This window comes from Cygnus atratus, chromosome 2 (genome assembly GCF_013377495.2).
Source record: "Cygnus atratus isolate AKBS03 ecotype Queensland, Australia chromosome 2, CAtr_DNAZoo_HiC_assembly, whole genome shotgun sequence".
Taxonomy (NCBI): Eukaryota; Metazoa; Chordata; class Aves; order Anseriformes; family Anatidae; genus Cygnus; species Cygnus atratus.
In genome coordinates, this window is record NC_066363.1 from 36127276 (window position 1) to 36150072 (window position 22797).

The 22797-nt window shown below is 35.1% G+C and overlaps 1 protein-coding gene across 8 annotated transcripts in view; it reads left to right on the plus strand.

The window, feature by feature from the left end:
- Positions 1-22797, plus strand: part of TAX1BP1 (Tax1 binding protein 1) — a 57474-nt gene that overhangs the window by 17846 nt on the left and 16831 nt on the right. For 3 of the 8 annotated variants that reach the window (XM_035556400.2, XM_035556401.1, XM_035556402.2), the window contains 8 exons: positions 1708-1895; positions 2906-3064; positions 14219-14367; positions 14505-14595; positions 18550-18777; positions 18991-19137; positions 20405-20498; positions 21687-21805. In XM_035556400.2, coding sequence (XP_035412293.1) covers positions 1708-1895; positions 2906-3064; positions 14219-14367; positions 14505-14595; positions 18550-18777; positions 18991-19137; positions 20405-20498; positions 21687-21805 — 1175 coding nt within the window. Of the gene's footprint in view, positions 1-1707; positions 1896-2905; positions 3065-14218; positions 14368-14504; positions 14596-16106; positions 16293-18549; positions 18778-18990; positions 19138-20404; positions 20499-21686; positions 21806-22797 lie in introns of all 8 variants that reach the window. The other 5 variants (XM_035556398.1, XM_035556399.2, XM_035556404.1 and 2 more) reach the window with 3 other exon arrangements.

Genomic DNA, 22797 nt, shown 5'->3' on the forward strand with positions numbered 1-22797 from the left:
CACTTTTTGAGCAGGAGATTGGACTAGATGACCTTCAGTACTTTCTTCTGCCAGGTTTTTCAGCCTGGGAAAGGGAATTAAATATTAGAAAAAAACAGATGTCTGTAAAACCAGCTACCCGTGGAACGAGTTGATTATCCATTGTTCATATTGAAAGCAGGGGCCATCAGTGTAAACTACCAGTGACAGATTCATAACAGAGATAGAGATGGTACACAGTCAGATGCAGAATTTCTTGCAAAAGGATGTTACGGATGTTAGAAGATCTACACACGTTCAAACTTGCATGTAAAAAGACAGTAAGATACTACTCCCTGAGCTATAGTTACTGAAGTACAAGACTGATGGAAATACGAAGCACACAATATGAATGTTGTCTGTATAGCAGATGTAATGAGTTTTACCATTTTTAGTAAAAGCAGCTAAGACTACTTGAAGAAGTCCTCCAGTAGTCTGGAATGAGAGTTTAAAAAACAGCAGCAACAACAAAACAAACAAAAAATTCCCCCCAGAGCAACATAGTGATTGAAATAGGGATTTTAATGTTATAGTTCAGTCAGAACTGAAGCAGTATCTGAGAAGGCGCATGAATTAAGTTTCTAGCTTTCTTTCATTTACTTACCTTAGCTGCTGTTAGAATTTTATGAAATACTTTTTTTTTTTTTTTTTTAATCCAGAGAAGATTTTTGGAATATTTAGCTTTTCTTTTTTTGAGTGGTGCTGAAAAGTGACTTCAGAAATATATATTATGCTCACTTCTCATGCATTTTTTTGTATCTTTCTCATCTGTGATAAAGAGGGAGGTAAGAGGATTTTAAGCAAGCTGACGGAAAGAGGAAAAAGTGTGAGGGGCGGTGTTAGAAAAAAGTACTCATGACAAAATTATTGTGGCATTCAGAATCTGTTTCTGGAATTACTGGACTTTTAGTTGGTGAATGCAATTTAATGATGAGGAAGTTAGAAAGGGAGCAGATTAAATTGTGGTGAGATATGGACAGAAATGGGTGACATCACCTGCTAGGTGAGGATTTATTATGCTGTTGTCATACTTAAGCTAGCTGAAGTGTCTGACAATTAAGTATTCTGCATAAAACTTAAGTGGTTTTCTTACCATTAAATTTGGTGAGGCCTGGTTTCTTGGACTTACTAATAAAAGTAAAAATCTCATTAGTTCTGAAAACGGTTGCTTAACATCCACAAATATAACATCACAGCATGTTACTCTGTCTCTTGTCTTTGGCTGTAGAGGTATTCCCAGCCCCAAAGTCACTTACTCTTTGTTCTCTCATTGTACAACAGTTACGTAATAATGTAGTCCTGTTCCGTGTTTAGATCTTCAGGGCATCTTGTTGCCAATGATTCTTTGTATTCAGTAAGAATATATTCATTAGCTATTACCTAACGTATGTAAGGTGATGCGTGTATATAGTGCTATAGTGTTGTTACTTGTTACTGTCCTAAGCCTCCGTGTCTTTAAAACAAACAAACAAACAAAAAAAAAAAGGAGAAATTCCGGGGGGGGATTGAAATTACTGAAAAGGGTGACTTTCCCTTTGTATTGCTGTGATCGTTGCCTGTGCCCTACTGAAATAATGAGGGTGAAAATCGTAAGTCTAAGATGTTCTGATAATGTATTTCCACGTGGAGAATTGCATAATAGATTTGTTAGTGCAGAATGTTTCTTCAAATACAAATTTATTTTGATAGGATATTACCTACCAAATGATGATGGAGAATTCTACCAGTTCTGTTACGTTACTCATAAAGGAGAAATACGTGGAGCAAGCACACCTTTCCAGTTTCGTACCTCTTCTCCTGTTGAAGAATTGCTCACCATGGAGGATGAAGGAAACTCTGATATGTTAGTGGTGACCACAAAAGCTGGACTTCTTGAGGTTTGATTCAAAAATTCTTAAAGTGTTATCAATCTTTCCACTTAGTTTTTATATGTACATATGTACACACACACATAAATGCATAGAATATAATATTCAAGAACAAGCCAGGAAAAAAACCTACATTATGTGTATATATAATGTATATTTCTGGCTTGATTTTCAGTTTTTGATTGGAGTTCAGAACATTTGCAGATCAAATGAATAAATATTTAAACTGGCTACAGGTATGGCATAACACTTGGTATAAACTGGGAAATCATAAGAGTAGCTAGTTACCTGTCTGCTGTCTGCACTCTCCAACTTAAGTGGGTTGGGGGCAGAGAGGGAAGATTCCTTACAGTGAATACCCTTTGTGTGAAAGGGTACTCATTGTAAGGAAAAAAGGAACTGATATGATTTTAGTTGTCCACAAGTAGCACACATACTTGATTTATAGCTTTCAAAATTTAGGATGAGAGATGCAGTACAGAGGTACAGCTGGGATGTTTTTGCATTTAAAGTCTTAGGGTATGTACCCCTACTACTAAAACTGAAGAAAAAGGATTTTTCAAACTTCTGTGATTATCTTGATTTCTGTGCCAGTCCTTACTTTTGGCAATGTTTGTATATTTTTTAAATTTCTTCAACATTGTTCTATTGTGTGGGTGTGTGTGTGCATGCGTACACTCAGTGGCCATTTCGTCACCAAGCTGTCATGTTAATTAGCTTTTCCATAGCTGCTGTCACTTGGGAACAGTAAAAACACTTCACTTAAGGAGGAAGAACGAGCAGAAATAAACATGATACAAAATGTGCTGTCTAATCGTAATGTAGTACTATAATGTAACAGTAATGTAGTTAGAGTAGTGAAACTTCAGAAATTTGTGAAGGACAAAACTGTAAAATCACCTGGCCAGAAGGCACATATTTTGTGATTCTGCTCAAACATTGGAGTAGTTTGTCATCCACTTATTGGATAGAAATCAAGGAGAGAAAAAGTGCCAAGAAAAAATTTTGTTTTTTTACAGTTTAAAATTGAAAAAATAGTAAAAGAAAAAGAAGAGCTATTAAAGGTAACTTCTGTTCTGGAGAAGGAAACAACACAACTCAGAGATCAAGTTGAAAGACTGGAAAAAGAACTTAACCATGAAAAGCAGAGATGTGACCAACTGCAAACAGAGCAAAAGGTTAGTTGTTTTACTGATTAAAGCTGACTCATAATGTCTGTAATCCTTCTTTTTCAAGAACCAGTTAAACTGGGTGAAAATCAGCTATCAAAACCTCTCAGCAGTTAGATAGACATTTACACTAGAATAGGTCAGTTCCTATTAACCTCCTGCCACTATTCCTTTTATGTCGTAAAATTGTTAAAATATTTAAGGCTTTTGGTACCAGGCTTGGTAAGATAATCGATGACAACTGTTACCAGATGTTTGACATTTAATTGTGAAATTCATAGTGGAAAAGTAGTGGATAGTTGAAACTTCGCTTATGTTAGTTTAAAATGGAGGATGGATTTTCAAATAATGCCTGTTAAGGAATAATTACACATAACACAGGGTATTGTAAATTGTAATAAAGCAAAAAAAAAAAAAAAAGTTGGTATTAAAAAAAAATCAAGACTTAAGAGTGCTACTGTCAGAACATACTAAGAGTGAACAGTTAACTATGGCTTCTCTTAAAGATTTCAGAAAGGTCTAATGATTTAGAAAGGGAAAAGAACAAACCTAAAAATTAAGTTAGTCTTAATTGATAGTGGAAATATAAATCTAGCCTGAACCAAAGCAAGCTTACTTTGGAATTCTACAGATAGTAAGGAAATGCAGTATTATAAAAAAGGCACAGAAAAGTTGGACTTAATATATATTTTCAGCTGATGCTTAAAAAAACCCACCACCAACAACCTTTTAGAAGAAGATTAAAAACATGTGGGAGGGAGGTGGTGACATGGACAAATTTGAAGTAATGAAGCCTATATAATTTAGCTGTGGACAGCAGTTAATAGGCTATTTCTAAGTACTAGTATGTATATGTCAACAGTTCTGCATGATACACCTTTGGTAGAAAGGAATTTGTTGAAGGAATTTGAAACTGTTGAAATTTCATAGTCTACTTTTCAACAGTCATAATTAAATGGGCTATAACATTAGGTAAGGAAAAAGTCAATGATAAGATCTATTTTAGGGGAAAAAAAGTGTAAAATCTTTCATATAAAAGAATTAATTTCAAGCGCATAGGAGGACCAGTTTAACAAGACTAGAATTAAATACCTAAAAGTACGCATTTCATGTATCTACAGAATTGGAAGCTTGATGGATAAATTTGTATAAGCTATATAGAAATCTTTCATTATTATTTGAAGTTCTTATTTAAAAATAGCTTGAAAGATTGTCAGTTGTGATCCACATGAGCTCTAGAATGCGTTTTTAGAACAATTTGTCAAATGTGACTTCAATAGCTGTCTAGCAAGGGTAGTTAGACAATAGTTGATCAAACACTTCACCTATCTGGAATACTATAGCAGTTTCCTAACCCAGGTACTTACTTTGTCTCAAGTCTTTGGCATTTTCTTATTTTACTACTTTTATGTTTTCTGTTTTTCACTTTTAAAAGAGTTTCTGCTGAGCTGAAACTTGCATTCGTTTATATGTATATTATAATATGCGTATAATAAATGCTTACATACATTAACAGAACATAAATCCAGTGTTACTTCTGAAAATTAAGCTTGCATCTTCAAAATCAGATGCATTAATTTACCTTTTTCATCATCAGAAAATTTAATAAAGAGTACTTTATATGCAGCTTTTTCTCTAACCCTTCCAAGCCTAAAGGTGACTTTCCTTCTTTCTTGCTCTCCTTACGTCCCTACCCTAGTACTTGAAATACAGAAGCAGGCCAAAAGGTTTTATGATTTATCTTTGCTGTGAGCATTGTACAGTGGATTAATAGATTGATTTAAAGATTCCTGAGCAGCAGTTATGCGGCACTCATTTCAATTACAATAGCTAGGTTTTATTTTCCTTCTGGTTTGTTTAAAATAAATAAAGTCAGCTAATCTAGTCGGCTTCATGTGATGTGAATAATTGTTATTGGCAATAAACCTAAGCAGTCCATTAATTCAAATCTTGTTTGTAAGACCACAAGGGATAACCTTAAAATGTTAAGTAATCAAAATACAGTTATATTTTATATAACAGCAGAGTCTTCACCTGTGCTTAGTATGAAGTAGGTAATTTTGATTTGAATTGTTTTTTGTTGTTGTTGTTTGGTATCGCTTTTAAGTTACAGAATGACTGCTTTAACAAAGTGATTCTGTGGGTTCTTTTTCTCCTTTTACTCCTAGTCCTCTGGTGCAAGTCACATGCAGGTGGATTTTTAATTATGCTCTAAACCTTTGACACACAAAAATCTTAAATTCATCAACTCCACTTTTTAATCCATTTATTGTTTAAAATGTTTAGTTTATTCAGGTAAAGGTTTAATTATTTAGAGTTCTGTTAAGTAAAATAACAACAAACAACTTTCAATATACTTCAGAGCACATTAAGTTAAAGAAAAACAATTATTTACAAGTAGAAAAGTCTGTATAGATGTACGCAATTGATTCAAAGTGAGTGCAGAGCTCTTTATTCTGCTGGGGTGTTGGTAACTGTTATACATTTATTGCCATTTAAATTCTGATACAAATAATCATGAACCCCTTTATATAACATACTTGTTGATCTGTTTTCCTCTTTTCTAAAAAACAACAAAAAACCTTGATTTCCTCAGAGCAAATAGTATGGATACCTGACCTAGTATCCTTGTCTTTTGATGATGTGTATTATTAAGCCACCCTGTATTTTTTACCATAGAATTACAGAATGTTTGATGTTGGAAGGGACTGTTAAAGATTACCTAGTTCCAGTCCACCCGATGCAGACAGGGACATCTTCTACTAGACTTGCTCAAAAGCCCTATTCAACTTTTCTGGGTAGCCTGTTCCAGTTGTCTCACCACCTTCGTAGTAAATAATTTCTTCTTTATATCTAATCTAAATCTACCTTGGTTTAGTTTAGAACTGAGATTCCTTGTCCTGTTGCAGTTTGTTAAAACATAGTTTTCTTAACATCTCCTTTGTATTTATATTTTTTCATATGTGTTTGAGATACTTTCCTCCTTTTAGTACTGACTTTTTTCAGTCTTCACAAATAGCTCAGGGGTATTTGGGACCATTGAGAAATGTCCATAGAAACACTGATTTCCTAATATAGACAAGGTAGTTGTTGGACTATGTCACAGCTCTATCCAAATTAATGTTTCCCTCCCACTCTTAATCATTTGCTCTCTTCTCTACATAGTTACTGTCACGGAGTTCTGGGCACTAGGGTATTGTCTTCTGTGTCTGCTTTTCGACTGGTTGGGATGCTTTTAAAGTAGTGCTTTAGAGGCTCTTTGGAGCAAATATGAGGAAGAAACAAACTAAAGTTAGATTCAATCTTTTCGGAACAAAGTATATGCCAAAATAAATCTGTTCAGGTGTAATACAGTCAGTATTCCACACAGTTTGAATATTGGGCAGTATGCATGCTTGTAAACGATGCAAAGATTTGCTTTCTTGAGTTTCAGGAACAGGTGAGTCCCTGTGTATCACTCCTGACAGGTAACTGTAAAGGTCACAACAAACTATAGATTTTGGTTTGCTAATAGTGTTCTTGCTGTTCAGGAGATAGAGGCTTTTGTTGCCTTTTTACAAGATTTCTATCTCATTTCCTACCAAAAATGGGCAGAATAAATGAATTGAAGGCATAAAGTGACTGTGTTATTTGAGTTGTTGAAACATTGCTTCTCATTCAAGTCCTGCATATTACAGTACTCCAATTCCCTTCTTATTTCTAAAGGCTTTTATTTTAGGGTTTACATCTTATTTTATCACATTGGAGTTAAAAACCAAAACAAAACAAAACTATTTTTTTTTTCTGGTATTCAACACAGTGGTTCCACAGACCTAGTTTTCTCAGTTTGTTGTCACCACCATCACAGAAGAATATCTGCAAGACGCACAGCTTTGTGCTAGCCAATGTTTGTGCTCACAGGGAGCATATGCTCCAGCCCCACTGTTGCTTTTCATGCAGAATTCCTAGCTCTGTGCTGCGAGTGGATAGACAATCAGTTCTTTCAGCAGTTTTGTCTACTGAAATTATCTGTTGCCCTTCATAAAGAAAAGGAGATGGCTTGATGCATGTTTGTATTCCACGGTATATGGAGTGAAGTTTGAAAAACTTCATCAGGTCTCCACTTGAAACATGCATATTCTTATTTTCCATTAGCGGATCACAAGTGCACAAAGCAGGATGGATTTTATACAATACTTTGGCAGACTAGATTAGTACACAGTGCTACTGTGGTTTAACCGTGGTAGGCAGCTGAGCACTACCCAGCCACTCTCCCACCTCCCCCTCCAGCGGGACGGGGTAAGAGAATCAGAAGGGTAAGTTAGAAGACTCATGGGGTGAGATATAGTCAGTCTAATAATTTAAAAAAAAAAAAAAAAAAAAAAAACAACAAGTGATGGACAACACCATTGTTCACCACTAGTTGACTGATGCCCAGGCAGTTTCTGAGCAACTGCAGCCCTGGCAGACTCCCCCCTGCCACCCACATTTTATTTTATTTTCTAATTGCTGAGCATGCTATCATATGGCATGGTCAGTTTGGTCAGTCCAGGTCAGCTGTCCTGGCTGTGTCCCCACCCAGCTTCTTGTGGATCCCCAGCTTGCTTGCTGGCCGGGCAGTGTGAGTAGCAAAAGGCCTTGCTGCTGTGTAAGCACTGCTCAGCAATAACTAAACGATCAGTGTGTTGTCAACACTGTTTTCATCACAAATCCAAAACATAGCATCATACAAACCACTAGGAAGACAAGTATTTCTATCCCAGCCCAAACCAGTACAGCTTCGTGTCTTGTAATTACCACTGTGGTAATTACAAGCCAACCTTCCAACCTTAGCCAACCTTCCCCTCAGCCCCCAAGTATCTTAAGCCACTGTAGAACTTCAGTCTGCAAATTCAATCTTAACTCCATTCGGTTAATCTCTTCCTCCTCTTTCATCTCAGAGCCTTTTAGCAGATGCAGTATGTAGTTGTTTCAACAAGATCAGTTTTGGGGGAAAGCGATTCTTTCCAGTTCACGCTTCCAGTTCCTACCTTCTCCTGCCCCCCAACATGCACATTCTTTTTTAGTCTCTTGAAAAGGGCTGTTATACGTCCTGTTACAGAAATACATGCTATCCTTCTGCAGCCTGTTTTCATGCCAGTTAAACCACTCCTATGCTTAATTTCATGCCATCTGGGGAATAAAACGAAGTAATATTTTTACAAGGATGATGTTCTCTGATAACTTTTTTTTTAAATGTAGAATCATATTGCATATATAGCTTGCAACTGTAGTAATACAACACTATTAAAATAATGATGCAATTACTCACTACCATCATTTTGTTTAAGAAGACACAGGATGCATGGTCACCAGAACTCTTCCAGGTTGCTTTTAACATTTAAAGTTTTCCTTTGGTTTCCTACTGAGATCGCTTGTTTACTGGTACACACCCTGGTGTGAGAGCTGCATTGCTAAGCTGCTTTTACCTGAAAATATTTTCCTTTCAAGAAAGTTGAAGAACATTGAATCAAAAATCGATTGCATGTTTATATATTAAAAAAAGCAATACAGATAAAATAGTAATACAGATATTTCTCCTATATATCTTATATACTATTGATATAAAAAAATACACCTGTGTAAATAAAAACAATGCTTTTTTTTTTTTGCGTTCTCTGGCACCACTGCCCTTGTCTGCTCCCTCAAGGTTTAATATTACTTTCTTGAAGGGGGGGGAATGTACAGTAGCCATTCTATCACTCATGCATTTGCTTATCTGACACTGTACAACCGTTCAGATTTGTACACACGGGTTTTATACATTTTTGTAGAGAGAGCACAGCTTGCACATCTGATCCTTTTGCAGTCATTTGTCTCCCTCTAGTGGGAAAAGAGCGCTTCTGAACTGATTCCTATAATGTTAGAGTGTTGACAAGTCGTATTTCTGTGGCAGTGGTGTTCTCAAAGGTTTAACTTCAGTCAGAAGCAACAGATTTATGAATTAACCTGCACGTTGTTTGACCCTGGGTATATTTGAAAAGCGTTTCCATTATGACACTGGCATAAAGTGAAGCAGAAGTGAACTTACTGACTTGATAAATTTGTTCTTTCATCAGCTTTTGAAAGTTTATTTCACCATTTAACTTCTCAAAACTGGGCTAATTCATCTATTTGATAGGTAGTTTTAATAGGATATCCATCCAAATCCGGATTCTGCTAAGGCATTTTTCCTGCGTAGTAGCTTTATACACGGAAGAGTTTTGTTCAAATATCAGGGATTTGTTTGAGTTGGCTTCTGATGCCATTTTATAAGGAGAGTTTCTCTGGTTAGACAGTGATATAAAGCTGCCGTGCAGTGTGTCTGCAGTACAAGTGCCCAGTTCGTAAAAGTAAATGAATTGAGTATTTTTTCTGTGGCCCTTTAAATCAAGCTGTGTTGTTTTTGTTTGTTTATGCTGCATGTTCAAAAAGCTAAGAGTCAGGGAAATGCATTGTTTGAAAAACAAAACAAAACCCCATCATGTAAAATAATGACTTAAAGATACAAAGTAAACATTCAGAAATGTTCGGGTTGGAACCAGCAGTTACAGAACCGATGGGTGCTGTAAACATTCGGTAAAGAGCAAACCCTGTTTTAATGTTTCAGTGATTGTTCTGTGTATGAATATGTCCTAAAGTGATTAATTTATATTTATTCCACAGAATGATTGGAGATGCTCTTAAATGTTTTAGATAGGCATTCTCCCTGTACTTTAATTCAAAATATATATTTGTGAGAGTGATTTTTTTGCAGTTTAAAGTGAAATTATAGGAAATGTTAAGAATCTAACATTCTGAAATGTAAGCGCATGCTGCAGAATCATAGTCAGCATGTGTAAACACTGTGGCTGCCTCCTGCAAAAACTTGTATGTCTGTAGTCTTCCTGAAAGTAATGGTATGACTGATGTTACTTAGATGAACTTTTACCAAGTTAGGCCTCAGTTTTGGAGAGAGAGAGGGAGTTTTTATTCTGTTCAATAATGTTAATTTTAAATCACTGGTGATTTAAATTCATACTGTGATGCATTTGATTTTGGATTAGAAAGACTTCAGTGTTTAGTGAGGTATTTCTGTGGCTCATCATAGCGATGAAGATAAAAACTTAAAAATCAGTATGTTTGTGATTGGTTTCCTGTTTTACTTTGCTGGATTATTAAATTTTATTTTGGAAAGGAAACACAATTTGAGGTTTCGTTTCAGAACATTTGGGCCTTGTGTCATGAGAATACTCAGACAGCTTTGCGGTGGCTGCAACGGTACTGTGTTGTGTTCATCACTTGTCCTCAGAGGTCCTTTAAACAGGGCATGATGTCAGCCAAGTGTTTTACACAATTCTGTAGGAGCTCCTATGATGTCAGGGGGGTAAACAAAATGCTCCTGCAGATAATTAATCTAGATCCCCTAAATTCTCGACGGGATGTGAAGGGTAATGGTTCCCCTGACATTAAGTTACATCCAAATAAATCAATCCAGCTGAAACTTGAAAAGTGATGGCAGTTTTTATTTTTATTATTATTATTTTTTGAAATCATCTTGCATTTGGTGAATTGACCTCTTTAGTTTGAGAGTTTCATAGGTCACTTTTAGCCTTTCTTTCTTCTTTCATAATGGATGAATTCTGTAAAAAGTGAAATACCGGTTGCAGATACTAGCTGTTACTCAGAGGTGACACTTCTTGGTATAGAACAGCTTTTAAAAAGTGGGTAGGGGTGTTACTGTATTTATCAGGATACACAAATCTAAAGCCACTGGTGTATAATTTGGAATTTGTAGATGATGTAAAATCACTGTTCTTTTAGCATCTTTTTGTAATGAAGTGTAAATAAGTAAATGGTGTTATGTTAAGTAATGGCATTTTTTGGACCGGGGGACAGTTTTTCATGTGATTACAAAAAAATTCAATTTACAGTAATCAGTTTTAAGTCTTTTACCACTTCAGAATAGCAATTAAAAAAATAAATTGGTGTCCCATCTTTATTTCCCTTCCCTGTCTGAGGGTGGTACATCAGACTTTCAGTGTAGGATTTTGATTCTGGGAAAACAAATCCACTTGACAGCTACCTTTTCTTTGTTGCATTTTATTAGTGAGACTCTGAGTAATTACAGGAGTTTTTGTTCTGATTACTTTTGTTTTGCAGCAGTGAAGCTGACTTAAGTAACTTCTGGCTTCTTATTCTGCCCTTTGTGATGCAATTTGCTTTCCCCCTCCACCTGTAATACTGTTGCAACTCTTTTGGAGGAGGGGGTGTGTTTCTAAATTGAATTAAAGATAAGATCCGATGTAAAAATAATCTTGAAACTGTCACGTGCTTTTAAACCAATTCATTAAAATGATTCATGCTTTTGCTTTGTTTTTATTTGTTAAGACAGTGGAAGGAAAGATATATTTGTAGACATTTCAGATAAAGTAAGAGAAATTAATTAAGCAGCAATTTAATTATCATCTTGGTAGTAGTGGTTGTACGTGTTGATACGTTTATTATATTCTTCCACTTGAGACTCCGCCTAAAACACAGCCGACCTTTACCCGTAAAATAGCCTAAGAGTACTCATTTTAAATTTTATAGGCTCTGAAACCACTGTAACCAGAGCATATGGGACTGGGACTGCAGCATCTAAATGGAATTGCTAAGAATTCTGTAAAATAACAAGTCGTCTCTAAAAATTAATCCTTTCTTCTTTCAAAACTGTAGGCTTTAGTTGTATCTAAACAAGTTTATTAGGTGAGAATCTGTTAAGTATGGAACTTTTACATTTTAATACCATGTCCCTTTAGAATAACTAGCAAAGCAGCATCAATTGTAATGCTGTTTGTGGAGTGTATTTTTTCAGGCTATTAATTCCTTTTAATATATGTTACCTTTGGCAGCCTGTTTGAACTGTTTGTACAGTTTGTGTATATAATGTATCAGATTAAATTCTTTTGAAGGCACTTGGGTTACAGCAGTTACAGTTATGCCGAAGTGGTGTTTAGAGAAAACAGATATGCATTGAAATAGGCTTTTTACTATACTAGACTTTCAAAACAGGGGCAGGTAATTAGTCTCCACTGCACTAGAGAAGGACAACCAGTTGTAATGTGTGTTGTTGCTGCTGGTTATATAGCGAGTTTTACTTGGAATACCGACTTTAATTAAAATATCCTGCCTTCATTACACCAAAGTATGTGCACTTTTGTTTGCAGGGAACTGATAGCTCTTCAAAAATAAAAGCCTTACAGGAGCTCTTGGTCTTGTCTTTAATACTGTTTTCAACAGACAGTGCATTCATGATCCCTTCTCTAAATACTTTATTCTATTAAGGCATATAATAAAGCCAATTAGAGTTCAAATAGTTGGAATGGATTGGTCCTCTTCCTTTTTAATAGTATCTGTAACAAAAATTAAAATCTACTTTAGGTGCCTGTTCAGGGTTCAGGAAGTATTTGAGACATCAGTTACATTTGCCACCCTCACAATTCACTCCCCCCCGTCCCCAAATCATAATGCCCAAACCTCTGTTTAGCTGCTTGTAAAAGCAGGGCTTAATTACACTTGCAAACAGCGTATTTTTGACAATTAATGAGTAAAAACAGTCCTCATTATATTTTATTGTACTTAAAACATTGTTAGTTAAGTGGAATCTGGCCAGTAGGGGTTCTCCATGAACTCTGCTTGATGTGTTTCTCATGATGTAACAGTACAGTTTTGTTGTTTCAGGGCATTAAGTTTTGTTTAAAAATGATGAACAGATGAACTAGTGCTTTAATCTTCCAAATGCAGAGTGAAAAGACAATTTGTACCTTAGTATCTGCACAAACATTGTAAGTCACGCTGTAGTCAGTCGTGTTGGTCAGTCTGTCTTGACCTTGTTTACATTTTGATTCATATCACTGCCACGGGAATATTTAGCTGAGCTTTACTGAGTTTTGATAACAGAAATGGTAATGTATTTAGTATTACTGATTTATTTTCTCAGGAAAATAGCATTATATTAAAAATCATGTTTTTCTGGGTTAAGATGGCCTGTTTTTAAATGGTCATTTTACTGTGGTGAAGACAACTTTTAACTGTGCGCTACCTTGGATGGTATAGACATTACTGTAATTAGAATAACAAACGCACACTGTACTTGCAGTGACTTCTCATCTTGCGTCTGTCAGTGTTACAAAGGAATCTGTTCTGGGTGTTATCATCCTCTGTCTCAGCTTCCAATCTCTACGACTTGAATCCTGCAGTTGTTTCATGGTCCTCCATGAGCTTTCTGTGAGGCCTTCCAAATGGGCTAGCTGGTAGAATGTAGCATCATAACTAACTATTCAACATCAGGAGTATCATTGCTTCCATTTTTTCTCCTTCTGCTTGCAGTTGTATTTGCTGTGGCTTGCTTGAATCCCTGGTCCTGCTGGCCACACTATTTCTGATACGAGCCAGGATGCTTTTGGCCTTCTTGGCCACCTTGGCTATCGACCAATACCCCCAGGTCCTTTTCTCATGGGCAGCTTTCCAGACTCTCTTCCAATAGTCTCTGCATAACTGAATGTTTGCACTGAAACAAACTCCTCATTGACTCATTGATTTTATTAAATAAGCACAGTGAATTTAGTGTATATAAGTACCAGGTAGGAGGTTCAAAATGGGCCTGTCATACAGTTTACAGAAGAGAAGAAATCTAATGACCACCCATCTTACGTTGCAGCTTTATATGTGCTCTAAAGTAAAAGCACTGAGTAATTTCAAATATTGTACATTTTAAGAAAGTTTTAAATCATTTAAAATATTTTAGTTGTATAAATGTGACAATGTTTAAGCAGAATGTTCAAGTACATATATGAATGCTGCATTGCTTATTGCATTAGTGGATGATTGAGAATGCTAAACGTAATTTGGAATGTGAATTTTGATCTTTTTGTCTGATAGTAAATTAATAGGTATTATTGAATATTTATAGAAACAATACACATACTGTTTTGTGTAGAAAACTTAAAAAACTTGAAGTAAATAGTGGAAAGTTTGTGAAATATTCCTTTATTAGAAATAAAATATATAGAAGGCACATATACATATTTTTGCATATAACCTAGAAATTAACAGTATTTATATATTTGAACATTAATTCAGATAGCATTTTGTCGTTCTGGAGATGTGCATTATTAAATGGAATATTTGCGATTATTTTTAAAGGCTAATATTCAAGCATCAGAAACTCTTAAAACTGAAAATGATGATTTGAAGAAGAAGCATGAAGAGGCTGCTTCAAAAGTTCTCCAGCTTGAAGAAGACATCATGACTGTTACTCAAAAAGCCATTGCGAAAGAAACAGAGTTAGACAGGTATTTAGTCATTTTAACCCTTACCTTCCTTATTTTACAGTTTCATTGCATATGTGTTTTTTAAACTATCATTTTTTAATATATGTATGATTTTTCTGCATTAATAATTCTGTAATATTAATCCGTTTATTCCTTAGTATGAAGGACAAACTAAAGAAAGTGATGCTTGAGAAGGAGCAACTTGAATGTGTGTTAAAGACAGAAAAGGATGAAAAAGAACTTTATAAGGTAACTTTATTCCTTGTACCTGTGTACACTGAAATGAAGTGGTTTGAAATGAAGGTGGTAATGTTTTACAGAAAGATCTGATAAATGGAATTTATTAAGGAATAAGTGAAGAGGGGCATTTCTGTGAATAGATTTTTAAGAGTTACAGAAGTTTTATATAAGAATGAATGAGGAAAGTGGCATTTGAAATCATCCCATCATGTAAAAAGGTTTCTTAAGGAGAATGTACCACCAGTTTGTTGAAATGCAGGCACAGTAACCTAAAATTCGAAGGTTCTTTAGGTATATACAGTGCATCATCCAGTAACTGGTTATCTTAACGTACCTATGAAAAAGTAAATTACTTTTTACTCTTTCAAGTTCCCTCCCAAGAGTATGTTTTGTAGATCAGTATTCTTGACTCCTTTGAGTAACTTTGAGAAAGTGTAGCAGGAGTTGTGTTGCATTGATTTTCTTCACTAGCATAAATGATTTCTTTTGGTGCTATTGAGAAACATCTGTATTTAAAATAAACAAAAAAAGTCTTGTGAATAGTCTTGAACTTAACTAGCCAGAAGTTCTAAATTAAGTGGGCAGCCGGAACCATCCTTACAGCAAACATGTATGTTTAATTTTTATAGGAGCTTGCTGTACTACCCTGCTTAATTTGATGTGTCCATTTGCTTAGGAAAGTAGGTAGAGAAGCTGATCAGGCTTTAGCAGTGTCACCCCCTAACTTGTCTTGAGATGATTGTTAGTTTTTGTACTCCTTCTTTTGAAGAAAAAATCCTGTTTCTGGTTTACTTACTGTAATTAGGAAATCCTTGGGTTGTGTAAAACAAATCGGAAGCGTTTAAAAGATTATTTACGTTCATAGGAAAACATCTTGTATGTGGCAGGCAACATTAGATTTATACCAGAAGTCATCTTAAAATTTCAAAATGTTTTTTGCAAGCATGGAATTTGGCTGTAAATAAGCAACTCACATCTTGTAGTCTTTGAACAACATTTGAATACAACAATTACCATTTTTTAGGCATTATATGATAGACTTGGTGACATCTTAAAAACAGCTTTAGGGTTGTTAAAGTCGTTTGCTGTCTTGGTAACTGGATATTGGTGATATAGTCCTGTTTGCTTAGACAACTTCAAGTAGATACTACCAGAAGATTAATTTCTCTGTAGCTTTCTTTAAGTCATTTTCTTGCTTGTGTTTCGTTTTCCTGCATTTGTGAAGAGAAGAGTTAGTTTTGAAAAGCTTAGTGTGTTTTGTATAGAAAATGGGAGCTTACCTTCAACCTGTAGAGTGGAGGAGCTGTTCTTAGAGCTGAAATCAAGCTGAAAGGATTCCAACCAGAAATCTTCTGCTGTGAGGGCAGTGATATTATCAAATGTTTAATTTTTTTTTTCTTTTCCTGTCCTAATCTGTCTCAGAGATGAGCTAGAATTTAGCAAACACTTAAATGGACAGATAAACAGCAGTTTTTTTTTAATGTGGAAGAAGAGTTTGACGTTTTTTAGCATCATTACAGATACACTTGAAGAATACAGAAATAGAAAACACCAAACTAGTAAAAGAGATCCAGACGTTTAAGAATTTGGATGCAAACAAAGAAAACATGATATCGTATTATAAAGAGGAGGTTGGCAGATTACAGCTATTTATAGCTGAAAAAGAAAATATGAAGAAAGCTTTTTTGCTCTCCTCATCAAATAAGGTAAGCATTGCTAATATAATTGGCCTACTTTAAAATAAACATATCTGAGGTAGTACGTGCTTTACAAGAGAAAGGAAGAATTGATATTTCCTATGTATAGGTTGAGAGCCAGGAGGATTGTGGTGTTCTCAGCAGATGCAGAAAATAAAGAAGGAGAAAGTAAATTCAGTTTCATTTTGCTCACTCTGAGCTTCTTGAGGTGTCTTACGTGAAAAGCTTTGAGGTGAACTCTGTGTGGAAAAAGTAACTTGTGAGTTCAGATGAGTGCACCCCTTTTACTGAGTTGCTTATAGCTTCATGAAAGAGGAAAGAAACTGAAGAACAGAGAAAAGAATGCAGCCGTGTTGAGAATGCAGAGGATGATGGAGGAAAAAAGAGGAGAATTCAGAAGATGTACTGAGGGACTTGTTAGGTACTGTCAAGATACAATGATGTAAAACCTGAGGAGGGATAAGATGCCACATAAATGGACTAAACCAACTGACAAGTCAGCACTATGAGTGTTGGTAGGACTTCTAAAGAGGAGGTGACTTTTGCTATACAATGTGATAGGATTATGGTTAGCAAGTAGTGTGGTGCAACACGATTGTGAATGTGCTGAAGAACTGGTATCCATGCTGTCTGTGGTCTGGGAGGAGTATTTCAGATTAGTTTCAGTGTGGTGCTGTGGATAGAATACCTAGTGGTTGGAGTGCATTAGCTTTGTTTTTGATGCGCATCTATCTTCCTGTTTCATTTCATCTGAAAGGAACCCAGTGTCTGTGCCCTGACACTGTTCTGTGATGTGATCTAGTGTAATAGGTAATGGTGGAATGACTGGGGGTTTTGCTTCAGAAATGTGCTCTTGATCCAAACCAGAGTTAATTTAGACACAGTCTTAGGAGCCAGCATGGAAAAGTCAGGTCATCCAGGTGATGCACTGACTTTATTTCCATCTTGTATGTCTTGTCAGTTGTCTTACTGAAAAAGCAATGTAGTTTTTGAAAGAAGAGACATTGCGTTAAAGTTAGAAATGTAAAATACAAGTGCTGTTAAGAGTGGAAGTAGCAAGAGCACAAAAAGAACCCACTATTTTGCTTAAATTACAACTTACATTCTTTTTGTCATGTGACTGCTCTACAGTTTTGTTTCTCAGTATGTTAAACTACTACACTATTCTACTTGAAAATTAAAAGCATGTAGTGTGTATACTGGAGCAAACAAACATACATCATCTGGTTATCTTGAGAAGCATTTATGACTTTTCTAGTGGGATCATTAACATTTTTGCATTACACTGTGAAATCGTTTACTGAAAAAAATGTTTACTGAAATATGTAACCGATGTAGGATGTGCTGTAAAAAATATTTAAGGTATAGTTCTTTAGAGCACCTACTAGTTCATCCATCTTTGTAAATGTTTACAGGATGTATTACTATTCCACTGGACTTGCTGTGCAATCTTCTATGTGATTATTAAAAATTAACAAATAGTGGACTAGAGAATTTATGTCTAGACTCAAGAATATGAGCTCATAATATCTTCAGGAAGCCCAGTGGCTGCAACTGGCTTATAATAGCTTTTATTTTATTTTATTTTATTTTATTTTATTTTATTTTATTTTTTTAATAATTTTGGGCTTTTCTGAGTGTTGAGAGATCAGTAGTACGGTTTGGTCAGTGGGCCCTTGGGCTGCTTTATCAAGCTGCAGTGATGCCAAGAGCCTTAGAACGCTGCATGCTGCAGTTAATTCTCTGTTAATTCTTCTCTTTTCCTTCTGAAACGCTTATTATGCAAGATCTTGGGACATGGACTTGTGTGGAAAAACATTCCAATGCTCTATTCTATGTTGTTTGACATAAACCACTTGTAGGCGTTGTAAGGCCTCCTATTCTGCTGTAACCTGCAGTGTCTTACTCTGGGATCAACTTTGTTTTTGAAGCTGGATGGCCATTTATATACCTGTTAGGAGTTCTATGGTGATAAGATGTTCTGCAATAAGCTTAACTAAAGCTGAAACTACAACAAAAATCCAATATAGGTAAAATGATGATGCCTAAACATGTGTTTTGAAATGGTAATTGTGCACAGACCTTTATATCCTAGTGAAATATGGATACTATTGTTGGCAAAGAAGGCAAATGGGGAAAATGATACTAGTGCACAAACTTCTGGATATAGCTGATTTTTCTGTTGAATGTTTCTCATCCCTTTACCAATCTTTATTTAAACTTTGAATTAAAAAATGATAAATTCTTTCTCTCCTCTCTTTCACAGGAGGATGCAGGTATTTTAAAAGAACAGCTGAGGAAAGCTGAGGATCAGATTCAGGCTAGCAAACAAGAAGCTGTCCTAATGTCAAAAGAGTTGAGCGATGCAGTAAATGTGAGAGATAAGACAATGGCAGATCTTCACAGTGCACGTCTGGAAAATGAGAAGTTGAAAAAGCAGCTAGCTGATGCTTTAGCTGAACTTAAAAAAATCACAGCTTTGAAAAATGAACAGGTAATTGTTAGTTTTTCTTACTGGAGTTTATATGTATTCACAAAATCCGTCAGCTTAGTTAACACTGGAGTGTAAAATATGCTTATTTGGGAAATTATTACAAAATAGGACTGCCTTCTGTACTTACATAGACTGCTTTCTTTAATAAAAAAAGGATTTTCAGGGAATAATACTATTTGAACAAAAGGGATAACAGTTTTTATTTTTTAAAAGGAAACTTCAAACACAGTGGAGCAGGAACTGCGCAGAGAAGTTGAAGATCTGAAGCTTCGTCTACAAATGGCTGCTGACCATTACAAGGAAAAATTCAAAGAATGTCAAAAACTTCAAAAACAAGTAAACAAGTTCACAGAACAGGCAGTAAGTAGAACGGAGAAATTGCAATTACTTTTTGCAGCTTTTCAGCAACTGGTTAATTTCTTCTTGAAAAAAAAAAGTTCTTTTAAAAGGGTTAGAACGTACACTAAGCAAATGATCTTTTGTTTACTGTTTTCTTCTGTTTAGCCAAACTATTTCTATGGGTATTTTAGATAGCTGTTGAATCCAGGCACAGGATTTGTAGCAATTGGTGTGTATAGAAAGCAAATAATGTTTGGATGAACTTATAAGCATAACTTTGTTTAAGGAAAAAATTTGAAAGTAAAACATGGGAAAATGCATAATTACTACTTTAGTTCAGTCCTACCACCACCTCCAAAAAACAACCAAAAATAGAAAAAGAAACAACAGCCCAAACATGGTGGAAATGGAGAACTTAGAGGAAGACTCTAAGGAAAAGTGGGGAGAATGTTTCTACAATATAGTATGCAGTTGTATTCCATATCTATTTTATATTCCGCTCACACTTTTAAGTTTTGTTCAATAAATAAATAAGGATTTTGCAGTGATAACATCAGTCTTATGCCACCTAGTAACTGAACCTGTTAGTGAACTTAAAACTGATTTTAATGCAGAGTTCTTCAAAAATCTGTGAAAATCTGTGACCGAGTAGCAGAGAGACTTAAATGGGAAAAATGTCAATGCAGGATGCACAAATGTGACTTCTTAGGAAGAAGTCTATTATTGCTGTGATCTGTAGAAAAACGGGGAAGCTACCCAATTTTGATCCACAATTCACTTTCAGAGTTTGATTCTCATCCAGAAGGTCAATGGTGAATGAGGTGTCATATCATAATGACTGTGGCTTTTCCTTAAAAATGTTCCACATCTTTGTCTATGTTGTAGATCTGATAGAAACACCAAATATTATTACTTTGACTTAGGGCACCAGAAGTCCAGTACTCATTAGTAATACTGACTACATTTTCTAATGAAATGTTAGATTTAAGTTGATGGATTTAAGTGTAAACTTATTCTCTAGAGAACAAGATTTTCTAATAATTTGCTTTAAAATTGCTATTTCTAGGAAAAAAAAGAACTTTATGAAATAAGATTATAAAAATCATTGTCTGAGACTGTTTCAGTGTTAGTAGAAGAAATTATGTGTACATATTTATTATTTTCTCCTGTTTTCATGAGCAGTTCTTCCTCATCCAATTTTGGAGGAGGTGATAGTGGAAGAAATATGTTACTTTGTGCTTTGGTTTTCATTTAATAAAATACCAAAACAAAATTTCTTTTCACCAAGAAAATTGCAGGGAGTCAACAGAAACCGACAGATCCATCTAACATTGAGACAGCTACTGCCGTTGTTACAGACAAAAAGTTGTCTGCATCTCCAGGTATCAACAGCTTAAATTTTGTATGTTTGTATCATCCCGAAAGTGTTGTCTATGTGAAGTAGTCCTTAATAGTTTTTCTAGTATAAGCTAGGTGAAGTTGTTCAGCCTTCTTTGAAGTAAAGAAATCTGGTTAGAAATATGAGACTTTATCAAAAAAGCTGATTTTTTTCCAAGTACTAGCATTCATAAGTTATTTTATTGCATCTTTTCAAAACAGTTCAGTTAATATTATTAATACTAATGCAAGTAGGACTGAAATAGTAATTTTTGCTTGATAGTTAACAGCTGGTTTAGCCAAGCTAATAAACAGAGTTTGTTTAAGAAAAAAAAATTCCTCCCCAAATTCTCAATTTGTGTACAGTAGCGTGTGAAAATTTTGCAGTCATTGTACAATGAACATTCACAGGAGCATTCTGCTGTAAAATCAAATCCATAGTAAAGTTCTGATTATTTGATGACAAGGTCAAGTGTATAGACTGTTCTCGTGATTTATAGGCAATAGTAGTTTATTAGAAAATTAACTAGGTTATAATTTTTATGAACTATTAAGTTCTTACAAAACTAATCTTCTAAAATAAACATATAATAAGTTATAACTGAGCCTAGTTTAATATTCAATTTAAATCGATAAATGCCAGTAAACGCTGACTAATTTTGTTGTTGCCTTACAAGGTCACACATTCTTTCTCTATGTGGAGACTCTAGGGTAATTTCTGGTCAGTTTCATCCCATCTTAATTAAATACAAGTGTTTCGTAAAAAAAAAAAATAAAATCCCAGTAAGTCTAGTTATGTGATGGGATGAAGTAGATTGCTGAGGCATTTCATGATTCTGCAGAAGAATAAAACATCTAGAATAATATTGATAAGAAAGTATTCTGGTGTTTACTTTCTTGGGAGCTCATGGGAGAGATGACTTTTTTACATTGATCTGTGCAGTATATATGTATATAGTTATGTTCATCTGCAGTATGAGAGAGGGTGCTGGACACTGCCTTGTTGGTATGACTGCTGATCCTTCAGTATCATGTGACTATTGATATGTTTGTCTCTGAATAAGTATTTATTGGAAGACATGGAGCACTCTATTCTTGATGCATTGTCAAGTTTAGCCTGTCATCTCTTTGATGCATACTTTATTTATGGAACAAAAAATCAATGGTCATGTTTTTTTCTTCAATGTTCACAGTTAGCCCCATTTCACCTGATGTAGTTTCGGAATTCATGGTAAAGGAGCAAGTACGTGAAATGAATAAAGAAATTGCTGAGAAAACAGAGAAGTATAAGAAATGCAAGCAAATGTTGGCAGTAAGTAAATGGCTGCTTCGGAAAGCTGAACAGAAAGCTCTAGGTGCTAAATCTTAAAACCACAAAGCCTACCCAACTGAGTTGCCTTCCTGCTTATTTGTGTGATACTCCATGCTTAAGGTAGAAATGTTGACATTAGAAAACACTTTTTTATTGAGTCAGCTCTCAATTACCTGTGGTGTTAGGGAACCCAGATAGAGATCACTCAGGATAACTCAAATGCAGGAAAAACAAACGAACAAAACTATTACTACTTCTGTGCTCAAGTTTTTGAACGTGTTTTTTAACTGTATATTTTAAATGTAATTACTTTAATACATCAAATACAGCATGTTGCTCTAAGCCAGCTGATGTTTGGAAGAAGTAGAGCAGTTATTAATCTGATGTGATGTTCAAGTGTAATAATTCCCTCCAAATCTGACTGTCCTGGGTTTTTACATTATTTTGATACCCAGGTGGGTGGGGCTTAGTAGCTGAGGCTCAGTGGTACGTAAGTGCACTTACGCTGTTCTCCAAACCAACGTTGGCACCAGTAGTGCCATAATAGTAAGACCCCTCAAATGTTAATACTTCTCAGTATGAGTTTGATTTTCATGCAACTAGTTTGGATATACATGTAACGATGGAGTGTTTCATCAGTAGTGGTCATGAAAAATTGACAGCTGCAGAAGCATTTAAGAAATGCCCTCTGGCTGTTGGGTTGTTGTCTTGTCTCTTCAGTTGTTTGCTTCTCCTTTGGGGATTAAAAAATAACATTATTTTATTAACATTATTAAAAAAATTATTATAACATTATTAAAAAATAACATGTTCTGAAGTCAGAACAGTTAGAGTTAAGTTTAGAATTAAAAACTGTGATTTTTTTTCTCTACACCAATATATTTTCTTCTCAAATGGTCATAACACATTGCTAAACTGCCATGAACTCAGCTTATCGTCTTGTTTCTCTTACTTATCAGAAGGAGATTACTCTTTTTTAATGTGCTCTCCAG